Source organism: Lipotes vexillifer, unplaced genomic scaffold (genome assembly GCF_000442215.2).
Source record: "Lipotes vexillifer unplaced genomic scaffold, Lipotes_vexillifer_v1.1 scaffold536, whole genome shotgun sequence".
NCBI classification, from domain to species: Eukaryota; Metazoa; Chordata; class Mammalia; order Artiodactyla; family Lipotidae; genus Lipotes; species Lipotes vexillifer.
The window spans coordinates 1,674,921-1,695,586 of NW_006775074.1; the positions used below are offsets into that span (position 1 = coordinate 1,674,921).

General features: G+C 38.9%; 1 protein-coding gene across 1 annotated transcript in view; it reads right to left on the minus strand.

Annotated features, from left to right (window-relative positions):
• Positions 1-1,929: 1,929 nt before the first annotated feature.
• Positions 1,930-20,666, minus strand: part of DEUP1 (deuterosome assembly protein 1) — a 103,263-nt gene continuing 84,526 nt past the window's right edge. Inside the window, exons 15-16 of the mRNA XM_007449661.1 lie at positions 17,315-17,429; positions 1,930-2,091 (exon numbers count right to left, since the gene is read on the minus strand). Of these exons, the coding sequence (XP_007449723.1) occupies positions 1,930-2,091; positions 17,315-17,429 (277 nt within the window). The remainder of the gene's footprint in view (positions 2,092-17,314; positions 17,430-20,666) is intronic.

Sequence of the window (20,666 nt, forward strand, 5' to 3'; positions counted from 1 at the left end):
GAATGCCGAACCTAGTGATTTAAAAGAAGTTTGCTTGTGGACTTGACCTAATAATCTGGAGGGGCAAATGCACTGTAAGTCCTGGACATATTCCAGGTTCATGCTCTCTTGACTTTGTTAAGTTTTAAAATCATTGTAGTCTAGAGTCTTCGATTCAACATGCAGATGTAGCGTATTTTAAAGATACGTACCTTTAAATTTTTGCATTGTTTGCATTTGCATTAGGGATATAAAGGTTTTAGAATTTGTTTATGGACTGTCCTTTACCTAAACATACTTTTTCTTCCCATCTTCTAAAGATAACACTGAAAAGTATTCTATTATTTTCTCTGTGTCCAGGCTAGAAATTACTAAATTTCTAATTAAAGGTACGGTGACGGGTTATTTTCCTCATGTGGGTCATTGTACCCTCTGATGTTTTGTCATGAAACATGGCTTCTGTGGATAGAGCACTGCTCACCACCTGCTTGCTGACAAGACATAATGCTGGGAAGTGGTAAGAGCCAGAGCTGGGAATCAGAAGCTGGCGTTTCTGACTCTTGCTCACCATGATTCTAGTAAGTTCTTAACAGCTTGATTCCCAGGAACAAGGATACTAGCCTTGCTGACTGCACAGGCTTGTTTTGGGCTGAAATGAATAATGCTCTCTGAAGGCTTTTTGCAAATATCAAGAGCTCTACAAACCCACGTGGTTGTTTCACCTGAAGTGAACAGGGCTCTGCATTCCCCGTGGCAATGACACTTGTCTAAGGACATTGTGACTTATCTTTCCGTATGTGGAGATTTAGTTTCTTCAAAGAGAAAAAGAAAATTATAAAAACTGTAGGACTTAACCTGGAGTAATGACATGGGGATTTTTCGTAATCTTTATATAAATGTCATTTTTAAAGAAAGAAAAATGGATTATCATGCTTGTATATCTGGAACTTGAGTTTCATTGTTCACCACCATGCTATTACTATTCTTTGCAGGCTTGGCATTTGTGTTTTAAGTCCAAAGAATTTCTCATTCTTTAATTGTATTTAAAACAGAGGTATGACAAAGGAGAAGGTAACAACAGCAATGCTTTATAGTTTCTTTATCTTATGTCCATGAAGTAATAATTAGTACTAACAGGAAAGCATTAATATTTGGCACATATGTTTTAAGTGTGCAAACAGCACATTCCAGGTCTTCTGTGTTAAAAGAGAGAGACAGGGGGCTTCTCTGGTCGCGCAGTGGTTGAGAGTCTGCCTGACGACGCAGGGGACACGGGTTCGTGCCCCGGTCCGGGAAAGATCCCACATGCCGCGGAGCGGCTGGGCCCGTGAGCCATGGCCGCTGAGCCTGCGCGTCCGGAGCCTGTGCTCCGCAACGGGAGAGGCCACAACAGTGAGAGGCCCGCGTACCACAAAAAAAACAAACAAACAAAAAACAGAGAGACATTACAAAGATGAATGCAGAAACAGTGAGCTGTATCTTTTTTTCCTAAAAGAAATTTTAGGATGTTTACATAGCTATTCATTTCAAAAAATCATGGGGTTTTCAAACCTAGTACAACAGAGCTGCACTCGATCTGTTTGTATTTAGAATATAGTGTGTCCCTTTCCCTCATCCTGTGTTGTTACAGAGGAAATGGGTTTCAGTATACATGATTCAGGTGGGAAAAAACTGCATATTTCATTCCAAACTATTCCTTAGACTGGAGAAAAAAATCTCTTTTGGAGAAGTCCTGTTTATTTTAGAGTAACTGTAGCTGAACAATTTGTTTGTTAATGCAGAAATACAAACAGCTTTATTGAACAAGATACTATTTTCTAGCTGCCTTACAGAAAGGATTTACTCAGGAAAACAGAACAGAATTTCTCAGTTTCATTAATCAGCTTTGTAAATATTTTGCCAGAGCTTTTTTCCTCGGGGTGGGCGAAGCAAATGAAAAAGTTTAAAAGCTCATATTTGTCTGTTTTGTTTTAGCTTGATGTATTTATTAAGAGTAAATTCTGTGTGTCTTTGCAGCTCGTCAATATGTGTATTCAGAAGTTTTTCAAGTTCTTTTGCTCGCTCCTCCTCCTCCAGAAAGAAATGCTGTGCAGCCAAAGAAGCTGGGGGCGACTAAAAAAAAGAAAGAAAAGTTAGATGAGGAACACAAGGCCTTTTACAAAAAGTTTTCATATTTCTTGGTATGCTTCACCCCTGACAAAACACTGCAACTCTTAATGAAATAATGTATCTTAAGCTGAACTCTCTACACCAGTGTAATACAGTTGCTGCTAATGAACCCCTTAAGGAACGAAAACAGCAAGTGAAGAGTATAGTAGAGTCGGGCAAAGAAAGCTTATAGAGGAAAGAAACTTAAGGCTGGGCTTCAAGGGGGCTCGCTGCTGCATGGAGGTGGCCAGGCGAGGTGGGATAAAAGCATGATGTATAGTGGAGGTGGGTGCGTAATGCTGGGGCTATCTTGTTTGTCCAACTGCAGTTGAGAATGCTTCAGTGATGAGTGCCTGCTTCCACCCTTCATGTGGTATGGAAGTGCTCAGTTAACTGTGACCTACTGTGTGTAGTGCTTATTTACACACACACACGCACACACATACAATGTGTGGCTGAGGAATAAAGGGCAATGATACCATAATTGTGCAGTGTTTCATTCAAAATAATTTCAGTTAATTAAAAAAAATAAGTTGGGGAAATCTGTACTTTAATTTTTTAGCTCTGCGGCACCCCCCAGACTCCTCTTCAACGTCTGTTTTATGGGAAGAATGGGATTTTTATAAAGCGTTTGGAGAGTCAGCGATCTGTATGCAGGTGAATTCTGTTATAGGGGGATGCAGTTCTCAAGTCTGGCCTCTGCCAGAAGTGTAGGGATTGTGGCAGATGACAGTGGAGTACTGCCAGCGTATCCAAGTAGTAGCCCCAACTGTAGCTGCCGTGCCAGGTATCACATCTTTACTGAAGTAGAATGTCACAGTCTTGGGGACATGGTATGCTGCTGTTGATCTGGCAAATGCATTCTTTTTAATACTCAGTAAGGAGGAAGATCAGAAGCAGTTAGCATTCTCATGGAATAGACAACAGTACACATCCACGTTCTCACCCCAACATTATGTTTTATGTTAACGATGCTGTCATAATACACTCTCAAGGAGCCTGGACCACCTGGATGTTCCACGGACTGCAGACTATAGGACATGATACAGTAACATGAACATCCTGCTAAGCCCTGATGAGCAAGAATTGGCAAGCATGTTGAAGGCTTGGAAAGACACAGGTACTCCAGAGAGTGAAAGGTAAACCCCAGAAGCAATTCAAGGCTTGACACTTTGTTTGTAGGTGTCTGGTGACATGGAACATGTCAGGACATCTCCTTTTAAGCACAAAGTAATGCACCTTGCATTTCTTATCACTATGAAAGAAGCATAAAGCTTGGTAGGTCTCTTCAGGTTTTGAAGGCAGCATGTTCCGCTCTTGGGAGGAATAACCTGACATTTATTACGTGGACACAGAGGCAGTTTTGTTTGTTTTTGAGCAGGGCCCAGAGCAAGAAAGGGCTTTGCAGTAAGTTGGGGATGGGGGGAAAAGCAGTCCTGCTAGTTGGGTGAAATGACTTAGCAGCTCTCATACTAGAAGAATTTCTCGTAGAGAAAAGTGCTCTGTGGAGCCTTTGGCAAGGTTCGGGGCGGGCGGGGGTGGGGGGGAGTTGTGTTACAAACCCTTGAGATTCTGCAGCAAGCCCATGCCATCTGCTGCAGAAAACTGTATACCATTTGCAGAACAGTTCCTGTCATGCTAGTGCACCCCGGTTGAGACAGAGCATCTAAGAAGTAGACAGGATGACTTGATCTAGCTTCTGTCCTTGGCCACTCCAGTGGAAATTATGCATGGGCCGAACAGCACCATCTCCCTTTTACCCAGGTTCATCTAGCTACTGGTCCTGTTGAATGGCTGATCTGCTTGCAATAGAGGCCAAAGCTGAGCTTCTGATCTGGCACCGTCCCTCAAGGACATCAACCAGCCTCTCGGTGGCAATTAGATTACATCAGGTCCCTTATACTTTGGGAAAGGCAATGTGTTATCCTTACCAGAACTGATGTGTATCCTATAATTTGCCTTTCCTGCCTGCAGGGCCTCGGTCAGCACCACTATCCGAGGGCTCACAGAGTAACTGATTTACTGACATGAGATCCTGATTAATGATAAACGAACCTACTTTACAGCAGAGGAGTATGGCAGCGAGGGCGTGACCGGGTATCTACTGGTTCTACCACATACAGCATGAAGTGTCTCCAGAGGACGCTATAGCCTGATGGGCTTCTTGAAGGCACAGCTGAGGAATTAGCTTGGAAATCATATCCCGCGCAGACGGGGTGCCATTCTTCAGCATATGGTAGAGACCTTAAACCAATGGCTGTTATAGGCTACTGTGTTTGTAGCAGTGATCTGGGAACAGAAGGGAGGATGTAGGAATGGCTTCACTCTCTGTTGGCCCTCTTGGAGAATTTGTTCCTTCTGTCTCTGTCTGGTTGGTCTACAGGTCTTTGGCCTCAGAGAAGCAATGCCTCTCACCAAGTGAGACTGTAAGAGTCTCCCTAAACTTAAAGCTTTGGCTCTACCTAGTCACCTTGGCCTCCTCATGCTGACAGATCAGAGGCACAGAAAAGAGGTACTATACTGGCAGCGGTAACTGACCCCAATCATCATGAATAGGTAAAACAACTACTACATAATGGAAGCAGTGAGGAATGTGTTTGGAACTCAGGTAATCCACTGAGGTGGTCTTCTGGTGCTCTCATGCCCAGATTTAACTGTAGATGACAAACCACATCCTGATAAGGGCACGGGAACCAGGGGCTCACCCCACAAGGCAAGCCACCTGGACCAACAGAAGTGCCAGTTGAGGGGGGCGGGAACCTAGAGTGGGTGAGGACATGATGAGTATCAGTTAAGCCCTTGAGACAGCATCAAGGGCTATAGTTTGCTCTACCAACCCTCCTCTGTAAATTTTCCCAGAAATTACGACCAGCCAGAATCTTGGAGAAGCGGTGCCCGAATGGAATGAACAACATGAAAAGCACATGGCTCTGAGTGGTTCAAGAAGTGGACCCCGCAGTGGATGCCGCTGGTGCTCTACCTGGATCCCTTCACCAGGCTGGTGCATCTATCCTCCAGCTGCTGTGGGTTTTGGCTGCTAACAGCTCAGAGCTGGCCACTTCTCTGGAGATCTGCCTGTGGCTAAACTGGAGCCTCCCGCCTCACCTGGGAAGTTACTATTCCCCCCTCTTCTCAGAGGCAGTGGCTGATTGACACAGGGCCCCAAACACCAGCCAAGAAGATGGCAGAGTAGAAAGGCCCTGAGCTCACCTCCTCTCACAGGCACATCACAATCACAACTGTCTGCAGAACAACCATCGAAGAAAAAGGCTGGAACCTTCCAGGAAAGATCTTCTACAATGAAAAGCATAAAGAAGGAACCACAACAAGACGGGTAGGAGGAACGGACTTGCGACATAATCAAATCCCATGCCCTCCCAGGTGGGCGGCTCACAAATGGGAGAATAATTATATTGCAGAGGTTCTCCCACAGGTGTGAGAGTCCTGAGCCCCACATCAGGCTCCCCAGCCTGTGGTTCCAGCACTGGGAAGAGGAGCCCCCAGAGCATTTGGCTTTGAAGGCCAGCCGGGCTTAACTGCAGGAGCCCCACAAGACTAGGGGAAATAAAGACTTCACTCTTAAAGGGCTCACACAAAATCTCACGTGCACCAGGACCCAGGGCAAAAGTAGTGATTTGATAAGAGCCTGGGTCAGATCTACCTGCTGACTTTGGAGAGTCTCCTGGAGAGGTAAGGAGTGGCTGTGGCTAACCCTGGGGACAAAGACACTGGTGTCTGTCAGACATACCGGGGAACATTCAACTGCGTGAACACTCCTGACAACTGACATCTTGGATCATTAGCGCCAAGACCAGGCCCCACCCAAGAGCCTGCAGGCTCCAGTGCTGGGGTGCTTCAGGCCAAACAACTAAGTGTGCAGGAACACAACCCTACCCATCAGCAGACAGGCTGCCTACAGACTAAAGAACCCACAGCCGCCTGTGGACACACCCCTAGACAGGGCCCAGCCCACCAGAGGGCCAAGACCCAACTCTACCTACCAGTGGGCAGGCACTGGCCCCTCTTGCCAGGAAGCCTGCACAAACCTCTAGATCAGCCTCACCCACCACAGAGCAGACACCAGAAGCAAGAAAACTACAATCCCACAATGCAGGCCTCCTGGGACTAGCTGGGCCCTGGCCCTGCCCAGTAGCAGGCCAACGCAACCTTCCAGACACCTTGGACCCCATAGTCAACTGCCTCCCCCCGCAGTGATCTGAAATGAGCTCTGGGATCCCAGGGCCCTGCAGCCAGACTCTAGGAACCAGCTCTCCCTGCCACTAGTCCAGCACTAACCCCAGGATCTGGCTTTACCTGCCAGTGAGTTGGCGACAGCCTCAGTCTTTGGGACCCTGATTCCACCCACCAGTGAGCACTAGCCCCAGGGCCCCCTAGGATTCCACAACCAGCCACCTCGTGACCAGGCCCCACTAAACAGCAGCCAGCAGCAACTGCACAAGGCAGGGCCTGGCAACCAACCAGACTAGGGGCCAACCAAGCCTACCAGACCACCCACACAGCCTGTCATAAGAGGAGGACCCACCCAGCCCTCTTAGGGGGAACCCCTAGAGCATATACCGTGGGTGCACTGCTCGGATGCACAGGATGCCTTCTCCAAGGTCGAGAAACGTTAACTTACCAACCACATACATAAAAATACAAATAGCAACTTAGACAAAATGAGGTGGTAGAGGCGTATGTTCCAGACAAGATAAATCTTTAGAAGAAGAACTAAGTGATATGGAGATAGTCAAGCTACCCGAGAAAGAGTTCAGAGTAATGATCATAAAGATGATCAAAGAACTCAGGAGGAGAATGGATGCACAGAGCAAGAAGTTAGAATTTTTTAACTAAGAGTTAGAAAACATAAAGAGCAACCAAACAGAGATGAAGAATACAATAACTCAAATGAAAAATACACTAGAAGGAATCAATAATAGAATAAATGATTCAGAAGAATGGATCAGTGAGCTGGAAGACAGAGTAGTGGACATCACTGTTGCCGAACAGAAAAAAGAATGAAAAGAAATGAGGACAGTTTAAGAGACCTCTGGGACAACATCAGGTGCACTAATATTCACATTATAGGGGTCCCAGAAGGAGAAGAGAGAGAAAGTGCCCAAGAAAATATCTGAAGAGGTAATAGCTGAAAACCTCCCTAACCTGGGAAAGGAAATAGTTACCTAAGTTCAGGAAATGCAGAGACTCCCACACAGGATTAAGCCACAGAGGAGTACACTAAGATACATAGTAACCAAAATGAAAATAAATTAAAGATAAAGAGAGAATACTAAAAGCAGCAAGGGAAAAGCAACAAATAACATACAAAGGCATCCCCATAAGGCTATCAGCTGATTTTTCAGCAGAAACTCTGCAGTTCAGAAGGAAGTGGAGCAATATATTTAAAATAATGAAAGGGAAAAACCTACAATCAAGAATACCCAGCAAGGCTCTCATTCAGATTGGATGGAGAGATCAAAAGCTTTATAGACAAACAAAAGCTAAAAGAATTCAGTACCACCAAACCAGCTTTACAACAAATATTAAAGGACCTTCTCCAGGCAAAAAAGAAAGGCCACAACTAGAAACAAGAAAATTATGGAAGGAGAAACCTCACCAGTAAAGGAAAACATAGGAAATCATCCACACACAAAGCTAGTAAGGAGGTTAAAAGACAAAAGTAGTAAAATTGTCTATATCCACAATAAGCAGTTAAGGGATACACAAAACAATTAGATGTAAAATATGATATCAAAAACAGAAATCGGGCTTCCCTGGTGGCACAGTAGTTGAGAGTCTGCCTGCCAATGCAGGGGACACGGGTTCGTGCCCCGGTCCGGGAAGATCCCACATGCCACGGAGTGGCTGGGCCCGTGAGCCATGGTCACTGAGCCTGCGCATCCGGAGCCTGTACTCCGCAACGGGAGAGTCCACAACAGTGAGAGGCCCGCGTACCGCAAAAAACAACAACAAAACAAACAAACAGTAATCGTGAGGGAAGGAGAGTACAAATGCAAGGCATTTAAAATGCATCTGAAATTAAGAGATTAGCAACTTAAAACAATCATGTATATATGTAGACTGCTATACCAAAACCTCATTGTAACTACAAATGAAAAATCTATAATAGATATACACACAAAAAAGAAAAAGGAATCCAAACATAACACTAAAGATAGTAATCAAATCACAAAAGAAGAGAACGAAGAAAAGGAAAAAAAAAAGACCTACAAAAACAATTTAAAAAATGGCAATAAGCACATACATATCAATAATTACCTTAAATGTAAATGGATTAAATGCTCCACTAAAATACACACACTGGCTGAATGGATACCAAAACAAGACCTGTATATGTGCTGCCTACAAATTACCCACTTCAGTTCTAGAGACACATACAGGCTAAAAGTGGGGGGATGGAAAAAGATATTCTATGCAAATGGAAATCAAAAGAAAGCCAGAGTTGCAGTACTTATATCAGACAAAATAGACTTTAAAATAAAGGCTGTTAAAGAGACAAAGATGGACACTACATAATGATCAAAGGATCAATCCAAGAAGAAGATATAACAATTGTCAATATATATGCACCCAACATAGGAGCACCTCAATATATAAGGCAGATGCTAACAGACATAAAAGAAATTTACAGTAATACACTAATAGTGGGGGACTTTAACACCCCACTTACATCAATGGACAGATCATCCAGACAAAATCAATAAGGAAACACAGGTCTTAAATACCACATTAGACCAAATGGACTTAACTGATATTTATAGAGCATTCCACCCAAAAGCAGCAGAATACACATTCTCTTCAAGTGCACATGGAACATTCTCCAGGATAGATCACATGCTAGGCCACAAAACAAGCCTTGGTAAATTTAAGAAAACTGAAATCAAATCATGCATCTTTTCTGATCACAACATTATAAGACTAGAAATCAACTACAAGAAAAAGAATTGCAAAAAACACAAACATGTGGAGGCTAAACAATATGCTACTGAACAACCAATGGATCACTGAAGAAATCAAAGAGGAAATCAAAAAATACCTAGAGACAAATGAAAAGGAAAGCACAGCGATCCAACACTTCTGGGATGCAGCAATAGCAGTTCTAAGAGGGAAGTTTATAGCAATACAATCCTACCTCAGGAAACAAGAAAGATCCCAAATAAACAACCTAACCTTACACCTAAAGCAACTAGAGGAAGAAGAACAAACAAAGCAAAAAGTTAGTAGAAGGAAAGAAATCATAAAGATCAAAGCAGAAATAAATGAAATAGAGACTAAAAAAAATAGAAAAGATCAATGAAATTAAAAGCTGGGTCTTTGAAAAGATAAGTAAAATTGATAGATTTTTTTTAGCCAGACTCATAAGAAAAAAGAGAGGACCCAAATTTTAGAAATGAAAAAGCAAAAGTTATAATACAACCAACACAACATAAATACAAAAGATCATAAGAGACTACTATGAGCAACTATGTACCAATAAAATGGACAACCTAGAAATGGACAAATTCTTAGAAAGGTATTGATACAATCTCCCAACACTGAGAAATAGAAAATATGAACAGACCAATTACCAGTACTGACATTAAATCAGTAATTTTAAAACTTCCAACAAAAAAAGTCCAGGACCAAATGGCTTCACAGGTGAATTCTATCAAACAGTTAGAGAAGAGTTAAGACCTATCCTTCTGAAACTATTCCAAACAACTGCAGAGGAAGGAACACTTCTGAACTCATTCTGTGAGGCCATCACCCTGATACCAAAACCAGACAAAGATATCACAAAAAAAGAAAATTACAGACCAATATCACTGATGAACATAGAAGCAAAAATTCTCAACAAAATACTAGCATACAGAATCCAACAACACATTAAAAGGATCAAGTGGGATTTAGCCCAGGGATGCAAGGATTCTTCAATATATACAAATCAATCAACGTGATACACCATATTAAGAAATTGAAGGAGAAAAACCATATGATCATCTCAATAGATGCAGTAAAAGCTTTTAATAAAATTCAACATTCATTTACGATAAAAACTCTCCAGAAAGTGGGCATAGAGGGAACATACCTCAATATTAATAAAGGCCATACAGACAAACCCCCAGCTAACATCATACTCAATGGTGAAAAGCTGAAAGCATTCCCTCTAAGATCAGGAACAAGGTAAGGATGTCCACTCTTGCCACTTTTATTCAACATAGTTTTAGAAGTTCTGGCCACAGCAATCAGAGAAGAAAAAGAAATAAAAGGAATCCAAATTGGAAAGAAGTAAAACTGTCATTGTTTGCAGATGACATGATGCTATACATAGAAAGTCCTAAAGACGCTACCAGAAAACTACTGGAGCTCACCAATGAATTTGGTAAAGTTGTAGGATACAAAATTAATATACAGAAATCTGTTGCAGTTTTATACATTAACAAGAAAATATCAGAAAGAAAATTAAGGAAACAATTCCATTTACCATCACATCAAAAAGAATAAAATACCTAGGAATAAACCTACCTAAGGATGCAAAAGACCTGTACTCCAAAAGCTATAAGACGCTAATGAAAGAAATTGAAGACCACACAAACAGATGGAAAGATATACCATGTTCTTGGATTGGAAGAATCAATATTGTTAAAAATGACCGTACTACTCATGGCAATCTACAGATTCAATGCTATCCCTATCAAATTACTAGTGGCATTTTTCACAGAACTAGAACAAAGGATTTTTAAATTTGTATGGAAACACAAAAGTCCCCAAATAGCCAAAACAATCTTGAGAAAGAAGAACGGAGCTGGAGGACTCATAATCCCTAACTTCAAACTGTACTACAAAGCTACTGTAATTAAAACAGTATGGTACTTGCACAAAAACAGACACATAAGTCAATGGAACAGGACAGAAAGCCCAGAAATAAACCCATGCACTTATGGTCAATTACTCTATGAGAAAGGAGGCAATAATATATGATGGAGAAAAGACTGTCTCTTCAATAAGTGGTGCTGGGAAAAGTGGACAGCTACAGGTAAAAGAATGAAATTAGAAGATTCTCTAACACCATATACAAAAATAAACTCAAAATGGTTTAAAGGCCTAAATGTAGGACCAGATACTATAAAACTCCTAGAGGAAAACATAGGGGAACACTTCATTTCAGGCACCCACTCCCATGGTCATATTCTTGACATTGTCATCAGTGATAACTGCATTACTTATTAATAAAGATTTTATGCAACCCACCTATTATCCTTCCATCTGACTTAGTCTAGTATTCCCACTTTCTCATATCTTCCATTCTTTTCTAACTCTGCTCATATTCCATATCCATTATGATAACCATTCAGCAACTTGTCCCTCCCTATATCCTGGCTCTATCCTAGGTATTTGGTAAAACCCAGGCCTAATTAAACTGCCTGCACCATGCCTGTACCTGAGCAACTGAATGCTGGGCAGGTGGATGGAGGAGAAATTACATTACTGTAGGGACTGGTTTCACTTGAAATTCATGACCACAAATTCAAATGGTTAGTTAGCACTGCCTGGCCATTCTACTGCACTTCCCTAGTATGTTCACTTTCTCACTCATGGCATTGTGGCCTTGCCTCTTTCTCAGGTAGAAACTCCTTCATCTCTCCACACCACTTGCACCTGGAGCCATATTTTAGGCCATACTCTGTTTCAGAGTCTTCCTTCTACCTACACTGTGGATTCTATTCCTTCTTACCTGCTTAATGGCTTTGCTTCTACAAATGAACCTCATCCCTCCCTGGGTCCCACCCCACCTCTTTCACCATCAAACTTTCCTCCTCTCCTTGAAGATGCCCATTGGACCACTAAATGTTATGGTCTAAGGCTTTGTCTTGGGACAACTTTTCCATTTATACTCTTTTAAGTATTATCAACCAGTCTGATAGATTTAAGTATCAGCCTTATGCTGATTACTCCCATATTTTATCTCCAGCTCTGATCTCTTCCTTGATTACCAGGTTCACATATCTATTGCCTATTTAATATCTCCATTTGAATGTTTAATAAACACTTTAAATTTAAATGTCTAACCTAGAAATCATGATTTTCTCCTCTAACCCTGGCTCCTTCCTAGCCTTCCATGTCAGAGAGTGGTATGAGCATCTACCTGAGGCTCAGGCTGAGATCCTAGGAGTCATCTTTGAGTCCTCTCTTCCCCTTGCTCCCACAGCCAATCCACTGTCAAGTCTGATCTCTCCAAAACATTTCCTGGATCTAACATGTGGTTCCACCTCCACCGTTCCCAAGCCAGCAGTATCATCCCTTGCTTTGACTACTGAAATAGGCTGACAATTGTTCTCCCCACTTCTACCTTTGCCCATCTATAATTTAGAATTTATTCTTTATTTGGCAGTCAATTGGATCTCTTAAAAATTTTTAAACAGATTATATACTCCCCCACTTGCAACTTTCCCATGGCTTCCCATTGCTTTAAAATAAAATCCAAATTCCTTCCCATGGCCTACAGTCTCTACATACCTGCACTTCCCCTGCCTATTTCTCTGTCCCCATTTCATTACATTCTCTCTCTGTCCTTCTAAGCTCCAGACCACCCCCTTCCCTTTTTCTGCTTCTCAAACTTACCAAACTTCTTCCTGCCATACAGATTTGCACCAGTGGTTCCCTCTGCCCGAAGTGCTCTACTTCCAGATCTTTGAAAGGCTGGATCTTTTTTTGTTATTTAGGTCTCATCCTAAACGTCCCCTCCTCAGTAATCATTTTCCTGGCCACTCAACCTAAAGTCATCCTCCATACTCTCATCACCTCCTATCACATCGTCTGCTTTCTTTTCATCATTTTTTATAGCATTTATAACTTTTTGATATCTTCTTACTTGTTCATTTGTTTCTAGTCATTAATTGTTCCCTCTTTTTTGAGATAAAATGCACATAAAATAAGATGAACCATTTCAAAATGAACAATTCAGTGGATTTAGCACATTCACAATGTACTAAAACCACACTTCTATCTAGTTCCAAAATATTTTCATCATCCCAAAAGGAAACTCTATAGCCATTAAGCCACTGCTCCCTAATCCTCCCTTCCCCTTTACTCCTGGTAACCACCAACCTTCATTCTGTTTCTATGTATTTACCTATTCCGGGCATTTTGTATAAATGGAATCATATAATATATGACCTTTTGTGTCTGGCTTCCTTCACATAGCATAATATTATCCAGATTCATCCACATTATAGCATATATCAGTACTTTACTCCTTTTTGTGACTGAATAGTATCACACTGTGTATACATACCACTCTTTGTTTATCCATTCACCCATTGATGGAGTTCTCATTTTTCACCAGTCTATAGACTTGTCTGTCTCATCAAAGATGTGTTTAGAACAGAACCTGCCATACAGTGAGTACTTAATACATGTTTATTTTATCAGTGACTGAGTGAATTATGAACTCTAGTATTTAAGGGACAGGTATAGGAGGGAGAAACTTGGAAGCAGACTGGGAAAGAGGAACCAGAAAGGCAGTAGGGGAATCAGTGGAGAACAGCATCTTAGAAGTCAGAGAACATGAGTATCAAGAGGAAAGGATTAAGGAAGATGAGTTCTTTAAACTGTGTATTTAATTAACAACTAGGATGTCACTGGTGGTCTGAGTAGGAACAGTATTGATGTAGAAGTAAAAATGCAGCAGTGGATGGAAATCACTGGACCCAGAACGGTGGGTTGGGCTATGTCTTTCAGCAAATTCTAGGACCACCATCACATCTTAAGTTCTCTGTGCCCAGACCTACAACAGTAGAGAATTTTCTTTCCTGGTTGACTCTGTAGTTATGAACTCCTCAAAGGAATAATGTAGAATTTTAGAGGTGGAAAGAAACCCCGTGTTAAGCTATACAATAGATACTCTTGAATGCTTTTTGTGCCTGCTAGTGCCAGGCGCTGTTTTAGGTGTTGGGGTTAAAACAGTAAACAAAAATAGAAAAAATCCTACTTTAATGGAGCTTAAGTTCTAGAAGAGGGAGACAAACAAACAAAATATCTTATGGTAAAGTGCTATGGAAAAACAAAAAATAGGATGAGGCGACAGGGAGTCTACAAGGCAGGTGCTACTGTAGGGTAGCTGTGCAGGTGTTTCTGATGAGGTGATATTTGAGCAGAGACAAATCATCCTAAAATCCTAAAAACATCTGATATTAGAACAATGAAGGATTTAGCAATTTATCCCTTTTTTTTTTTTCTCTTGCTGGACTGGAGTATGTGCTTACTTTGGAGTACTTAAAGATCAAGGTTTTGTTGATCAAAATTTGCTAAGTCCCCTTAGACGTTCCCTTAGCTTAAATGAGGAAATTTATTTACTTTATTGTTATGGAATTTTATTCTGTTCAAATAATTTTGGCATTTTATGTTGAGATGAAACAAAAGAGCATTTCAGGGCTTTAGAGATCTCTAAAACATCCAAAGTTAATGAATTTAAGTCTTCTTCCACAATAGCTTAAATCTTACTACCAGTCTCTCCCAAAGAAGGTGATAGATTCCAGAAAAGCAGAAAAGTACTCATGGGATACCTAACCAGTTTAAACATTTTCTGGGTTTTTTTTTTTTTTGTTATTGTTTGTTTTTACAATTTGTATCTATTAGTGGTATATCATGGAGAGGCACTGAAAATTACATAATACACTTTGAATATAAGCAAAGGTAACTGCTAAGAGTACTACTAGTTTCTGAGGTGAAAAACCTACATATCTTTTAAAAATCTGTGATTATGTTCAGTAAATCAAATCACAAGGTAGAAAATTTCAGCAAAGAACTGGAAACTAAAAAGAAAAATGAAATGAAAATCCAAGAACAGAAAAATAATAAAACTGAAATTAACCTACATGAGGCCACTTCTTCAAGGCTGGGAGAAGTGGCTCTTTATCTTACGCAGAGAAATCAACACAGAGAGTAAAGGGAAACGAAGAACAGAGGAATATGAAATTTAAAACCCTTCCCACCTGTTTTATGAGGTCGGCAAAATATGATACCAATGCTTGACAAAGACAACAAAGAAACATTACAGACTAATTTTTCTCATGAACATAAAGCAAAAATTCTAAACCAATGTGAACAGACCAAAGCCAGTAATCAAGTGTGGTTTATTCTATGAATTCAAAGTTGGGTTAACAATCTAACGTCAAGAAAAAAACACCACATTAACAGAGCAAAGGAGAAATTATATGCTCATTTCAATAGCAGTGGAAAAAGCATTTGATAAATTCAATATCAACTCGTGCAAACAAATTTAGCAACCTAGGAATAAAAGGAAGCTTCTTAATGTTTTAAAAGGAATCTACAAAATATATATAGCAAATATTATGTACAATGATGACATACTGAATGCTTTCCCTTTGCAATTGAAAATAAGAGAAAGATGCTGGCAATACCACTTTTACTACTGAACATTTACTAGAGGTCCCAGTGTACAATAAGGCAAGAAGAAGAAAAGAAAGGTATAAAGATTTGAAAGTAGGAAGTCTAACTATCATTATTTTGATTCTGAATATAGAAAATCCAAAGAATCTACAGAACTGGAAAACATGTATAAATTCAATTGAATATTTCCATGGGAAAAGGGACTGAGGTCATACCTTGCACTATATGCAAAAAATTAATTCCAGGTGTATACTTAAGTAAAAAATAAAGAGTCAAAGCTTCTGGAAGATCACATAGGATAATATCTTTTATAACTTTGGGACAGGCAAAAGCTTTAAATAGGGCACCAAAAATATGAAGCATAAAGGAAAAGATTCATAAGTACGAATTATTAAAATTAGGAACTTCTGGTTATCAAAACATTCCATTAAGGGAAGAGGCAAGCAAGTGTGGGAGAAGATACTTGCAATACATATAATCAACAAAGGGCTTATATCTAGAATATACCAAGAACTCCTATAAATCAAGAAGAATAAAGAGAATCCAATAGAAAATTAGGCAAGAAAATCAAACAGACACTTTACAAAGGAGGATATCAAAATAGCCAATAAATTTATGAAAAAGTGCTCACCTCATTAGTCACCAGGAAACAAGAATTAAAATCACAATAAGATGTTGCTACACACTGACCATAAAAGCTAAACTTAAGACCAATAACACCAACTGTTAGAATATAGAAAAGGAGAATACTCACACACTACTTGTAGGGATATGAACTGACTCAAAGAGTTAGTTAGGAAAACAGCTTGACAGTACCTGCTAAAGCTGACCTTATGCATATTCTATAACCTAGCAATTCCACTCTTAGATATAGATCCAATGGAAATATGTACACATGTGCACCAAAGGACACTTGCAAGAATGTTTTTAGCAACAGTATTTGTAATTGCCCAAAACAGCAATAATTCAAATATCTGTCAATAGTAGAATGGATAAATTGTATCAGTATCATTATGTAACAGTATCATTATATATAGTATTTATATACAATGTAATACTAGAGAAACAAAAAGGGATAAACTACAGCCAACAATATGGATGATGACTCTCATCAAACAATGCTGAAACAATGTTGAGCAAGGGAAGCTATACAAAAGAACACATATAGTGTAATACCATTTATATAAAATTTACAAATGGCCACAACTAATTTACTATGTTAAAGGTCAAGATAGTGGTTATCTTGGGAGCGAATCAGAGTGACTGGAAGAGCACAGAAGGGAGCCTCTGGAGTACAACTAATGCTCTTTTTATTACTTGGGTGGTAGTTACACTGCTGTGTTCCCTTTTCAATAATTCATCAAGCTGTCCAATTCTGACTTGCACATGTTTCTGTATGTATGTCAGAGTCAATAAAAGAGTTTTTTGTTTTTTTTTTTTATAAAAAAACAGGCACAAAAAATCACTTGTAGCTCTTTAAAATATACAGATCTTTGAGGGGTCTTAGAATGTGCAGAGGTGACTTACATTTTTTTAAAAAAAGAGTCACCAGTAATTCTGGCCTGTTCTAGAAGTGAAATACTTCATGAAACATTATGGATCCTTTCCTTCTATAGGTAGTCATGGCCAGATGATTCACAAGACCCATCTTGGAGTCCTATTCAAGGAGCAATGTTTTTTTTTTAACCACTATGTACACATCAGTAGATCAGTATCAGTGTAAGAGTAATCACCCTATAAAGGAAAAAGCAATAACCAACAATCAGCAACTCACCATTGGGAATACTTCATCATCACTAACCAAAGGACTTGTCATTTCTTTGGTTTGAAATGGCAAAGGTGGCAACAAAGGTGTTGCACTTTTGTTTGGCTCACGATCGTGGCTAAATCTAAAAGAGAAGGACTGGTTGTCATTATTGCTACCAAGGACACCTGCTTATTTATGGGGCTAAGGATTTAAATTTCTCTAACTGTGAGGAAAACACAACAGAACGTTTGTGCTTGTTGTCTGGGTATTTCTTGGAAAATAATTTTGCTGATAATTTCTATTCCACTTAAAAGACTTAGAACAATTAATAATGAAGCAGAAAACTTTTATAATTGTTAAAAAATATTCTGCCATTCTTATTGCCTACGTTGCTTCCCTTTCTGTGTTTTACTGTTTTATCTCTTGGCCATTTAATTAAATAATGTTAAACCAGTTTGAGAAAAATTTCAAAACAGTTAACACGGCTGCCCTTGACAGTTCTAAATAGGTACTCTTTTTTTTTTATTCTCTATTTCACTTAACCTCATTGGCTTTCTTAGCAGAGTTATTCTTTTTTTTTTTTTTTTTTTTTTTAGTATGTCTCTGTATAATAATAATTCTAATTTCTAAGGAGCTTAATAATTTATAGCATGTTTTCATTTTTTTTTTTTTTTTTGATGCTAGTATGTCTCTGTATAATAATAATTCTAATTTCTAAGGAGCTTAATAATTTATAGCATGTTTTCAATTTACATCATCTCCTGAACTCCTCCACCCTTAGTTGTATGACCTTGAGCAGGTGACCATATCTTTCTGTGACTTTAATTTTTTCATTTATAAAAAAAGGTTGTCATGAGAATTGAACTCCACAATTTGATGAAAGGCACAGAATAGAATTTGCCGTTTGTGCTAAGATATGGGGTAGAATATGAGACTGAACAAAATACCAGTGAGATTTTAAATTTTGGTATCTGACTAAACAAATGAATAATAAAACAAAGAAACCAACTTACCCTAAAATTTGACACAAAAAGGTCCTAACAGTAGGGGTTGTTTGGAGCTAGATAAATATTTTTTCTGAACCTTAATTCATGAAAATGGGGTTTAAATTTAATCAAAATCATCAAAGACCATGAAAACATAAAAACCCCTTGAATTTAAAATTATTTATTTTTATTAATAATTCAAATTCTCCACAGGTATTGATTAACCATTTTCAAAGTCTTCATATTTTAACTTCACACAGTTCAAAAAAGTTACATTCTTTTCCTCTGTTCTTATCCAAAGACTATCTATATAAACTTGTTTTTTATTATGCAAACATTTTCAACGCTATGCATACAAATAGCAATGAAAGGTAAGTGAGGCATCTGTAAATTGGTACATAAAAACAAACACAACATGCTTTACATTTTTACTTATCTTGAAACAGATCTTTTTTTAAAATCCATTCTTCCAAACCATAATTACCATGGAAATAGAACAGCAAATTAAACTGAAATAACATGGTTTATGATGTGCACAATAAAATGAAACATCTCACAATTCAAATAGAATTACAATTGCCTAGTACATCTGCATAGAATCTTCAGCTGAACCTTTTGAGTGAGGCTACCATCTATACTTCAAAGCACAGTGGGGAAAAAATAAGATAATTATAGAAGTGGTTCAAGAAATATACGTCTCTCTATAATCTCAATTATACAGAGAATTCAGGGAAAGTATTATTTGTCTTAAATTATCTAAATAATTATCCATTTGGCTTTGGATGTATAGATACAATTTTACGGTCTTAACTACTAAAATTTATGGATGAACATTCTCTTTATTGTAAGATCAATAAAATGTAGAAATTGAAAGGAAAGACTACATTATGAAGTAAAGTACTTTTGCTTTAAATCATCTTTATATCTAAGTTGTTCTTCTGGAATACAGCTATTCAAATACTTCATAAAACCACCTTGCAAAAACATGCTAAGAATATCAATTTAAAAGCTATCTTAAAAATTATTTCAGAAGGCTTTTAATACACTCTCACAAGCCGGTCTGTTCAATTAGCTTTTCCACAGGCCCCATTCTAAGGCCTCTGCCTACTTTGTCAGGAGTGCAGGACCTGGCTGCTTTGTTGGGGAGCAGAACTCTACCCAACTTGAGTCAGCTTGAGACCTCAGTCAACTCTGCACAGTTTACAGAGCTGTCCGACTGTACATCCAATCCTGGACCCCCATTAATTTTATAACCCTCCCTGGGTTGTCACATAATGTCCTCAGCATGGAACAGGATCCCTGCACAAACTATGCTAATTTACCTGCTTCCAGCCTCGCCTTCTAACACTCCACATAACGCTCCCTTATTCTATGAACTACTCATTATTTCCTGGCCTAGAACTCTTTCGCCTGCTGTGTTTTTCTCCTGATTAAGCAACACCATGGTGCCAAAACTTACTCAACTTACTTTTTTGCTTCCAACCAGCTATTCATTCCTTGACAAGGGATCCTGTAGAGTGATTAAGACAAACCTGACTTTGTGGTTTTTTAGTATTAGGAACTTTTAATTTATTGACTAAATTTGCTTGTGATTACCAAAATCTTTCCGGTACAGGATATAATTTTTAAAGCCGTATATTCAGTTTTAAGTATGAATCGTATATAGAGATAAAACTCCATTTATTATAAAACTGATTTGCCATTAAAATTAGTTGTATATTAATAGCTCTGGATACCACTACTCTAAGTGAGAATGTAAATGATCCTTAAACTTCAAAACTCTAACGTTAAAAAACTTTTAAAACATTTAATACATCCTCACCAAATTCAATTTCATCTCATTCATTAATTTCTTTTAAAGTGCTGAATAGCTTTCTTATTGGAAAGTAAATCCTCTGGAATATCCTAAAGTGCTTCACATTTTAAGTGGATGAGCATGAAAATTTTCTTATCACTTCTAACAGGAGTGAAAAACAACAACAAAAACGGAGTCACCTCCAAGTGCATAAAAGATTATTTTAATAATACAGTATACAAATCTTCCTCAGGTAAAAGCAAGAAGTGGCTAAAAATTAGACTACAGACTTAAAAATTTTGTGGAACGTTATCTTTATATACCTTTACCTAAAAGCTTTTTCCTTTCTAAAATAGCTTAATATGACCTTATTGCATTAACCATTGATATGTAAATATGACTATGTATTTTAAAAATTTTTTTAAAGTTATTTTCTGCCTAATCAATAAATACAGCTTTCACTATTTGACTTCACTGAGCCGTGCTGTGAGGGAAGGGAAGCACATTGCCTTTTTCACTTGCTAAAATTAATAGATGTGTGCTTTACAGTTCTCCACTGGTGAGTTCACAGTGTCCTTGCCTCTCAACAACTCTTTCC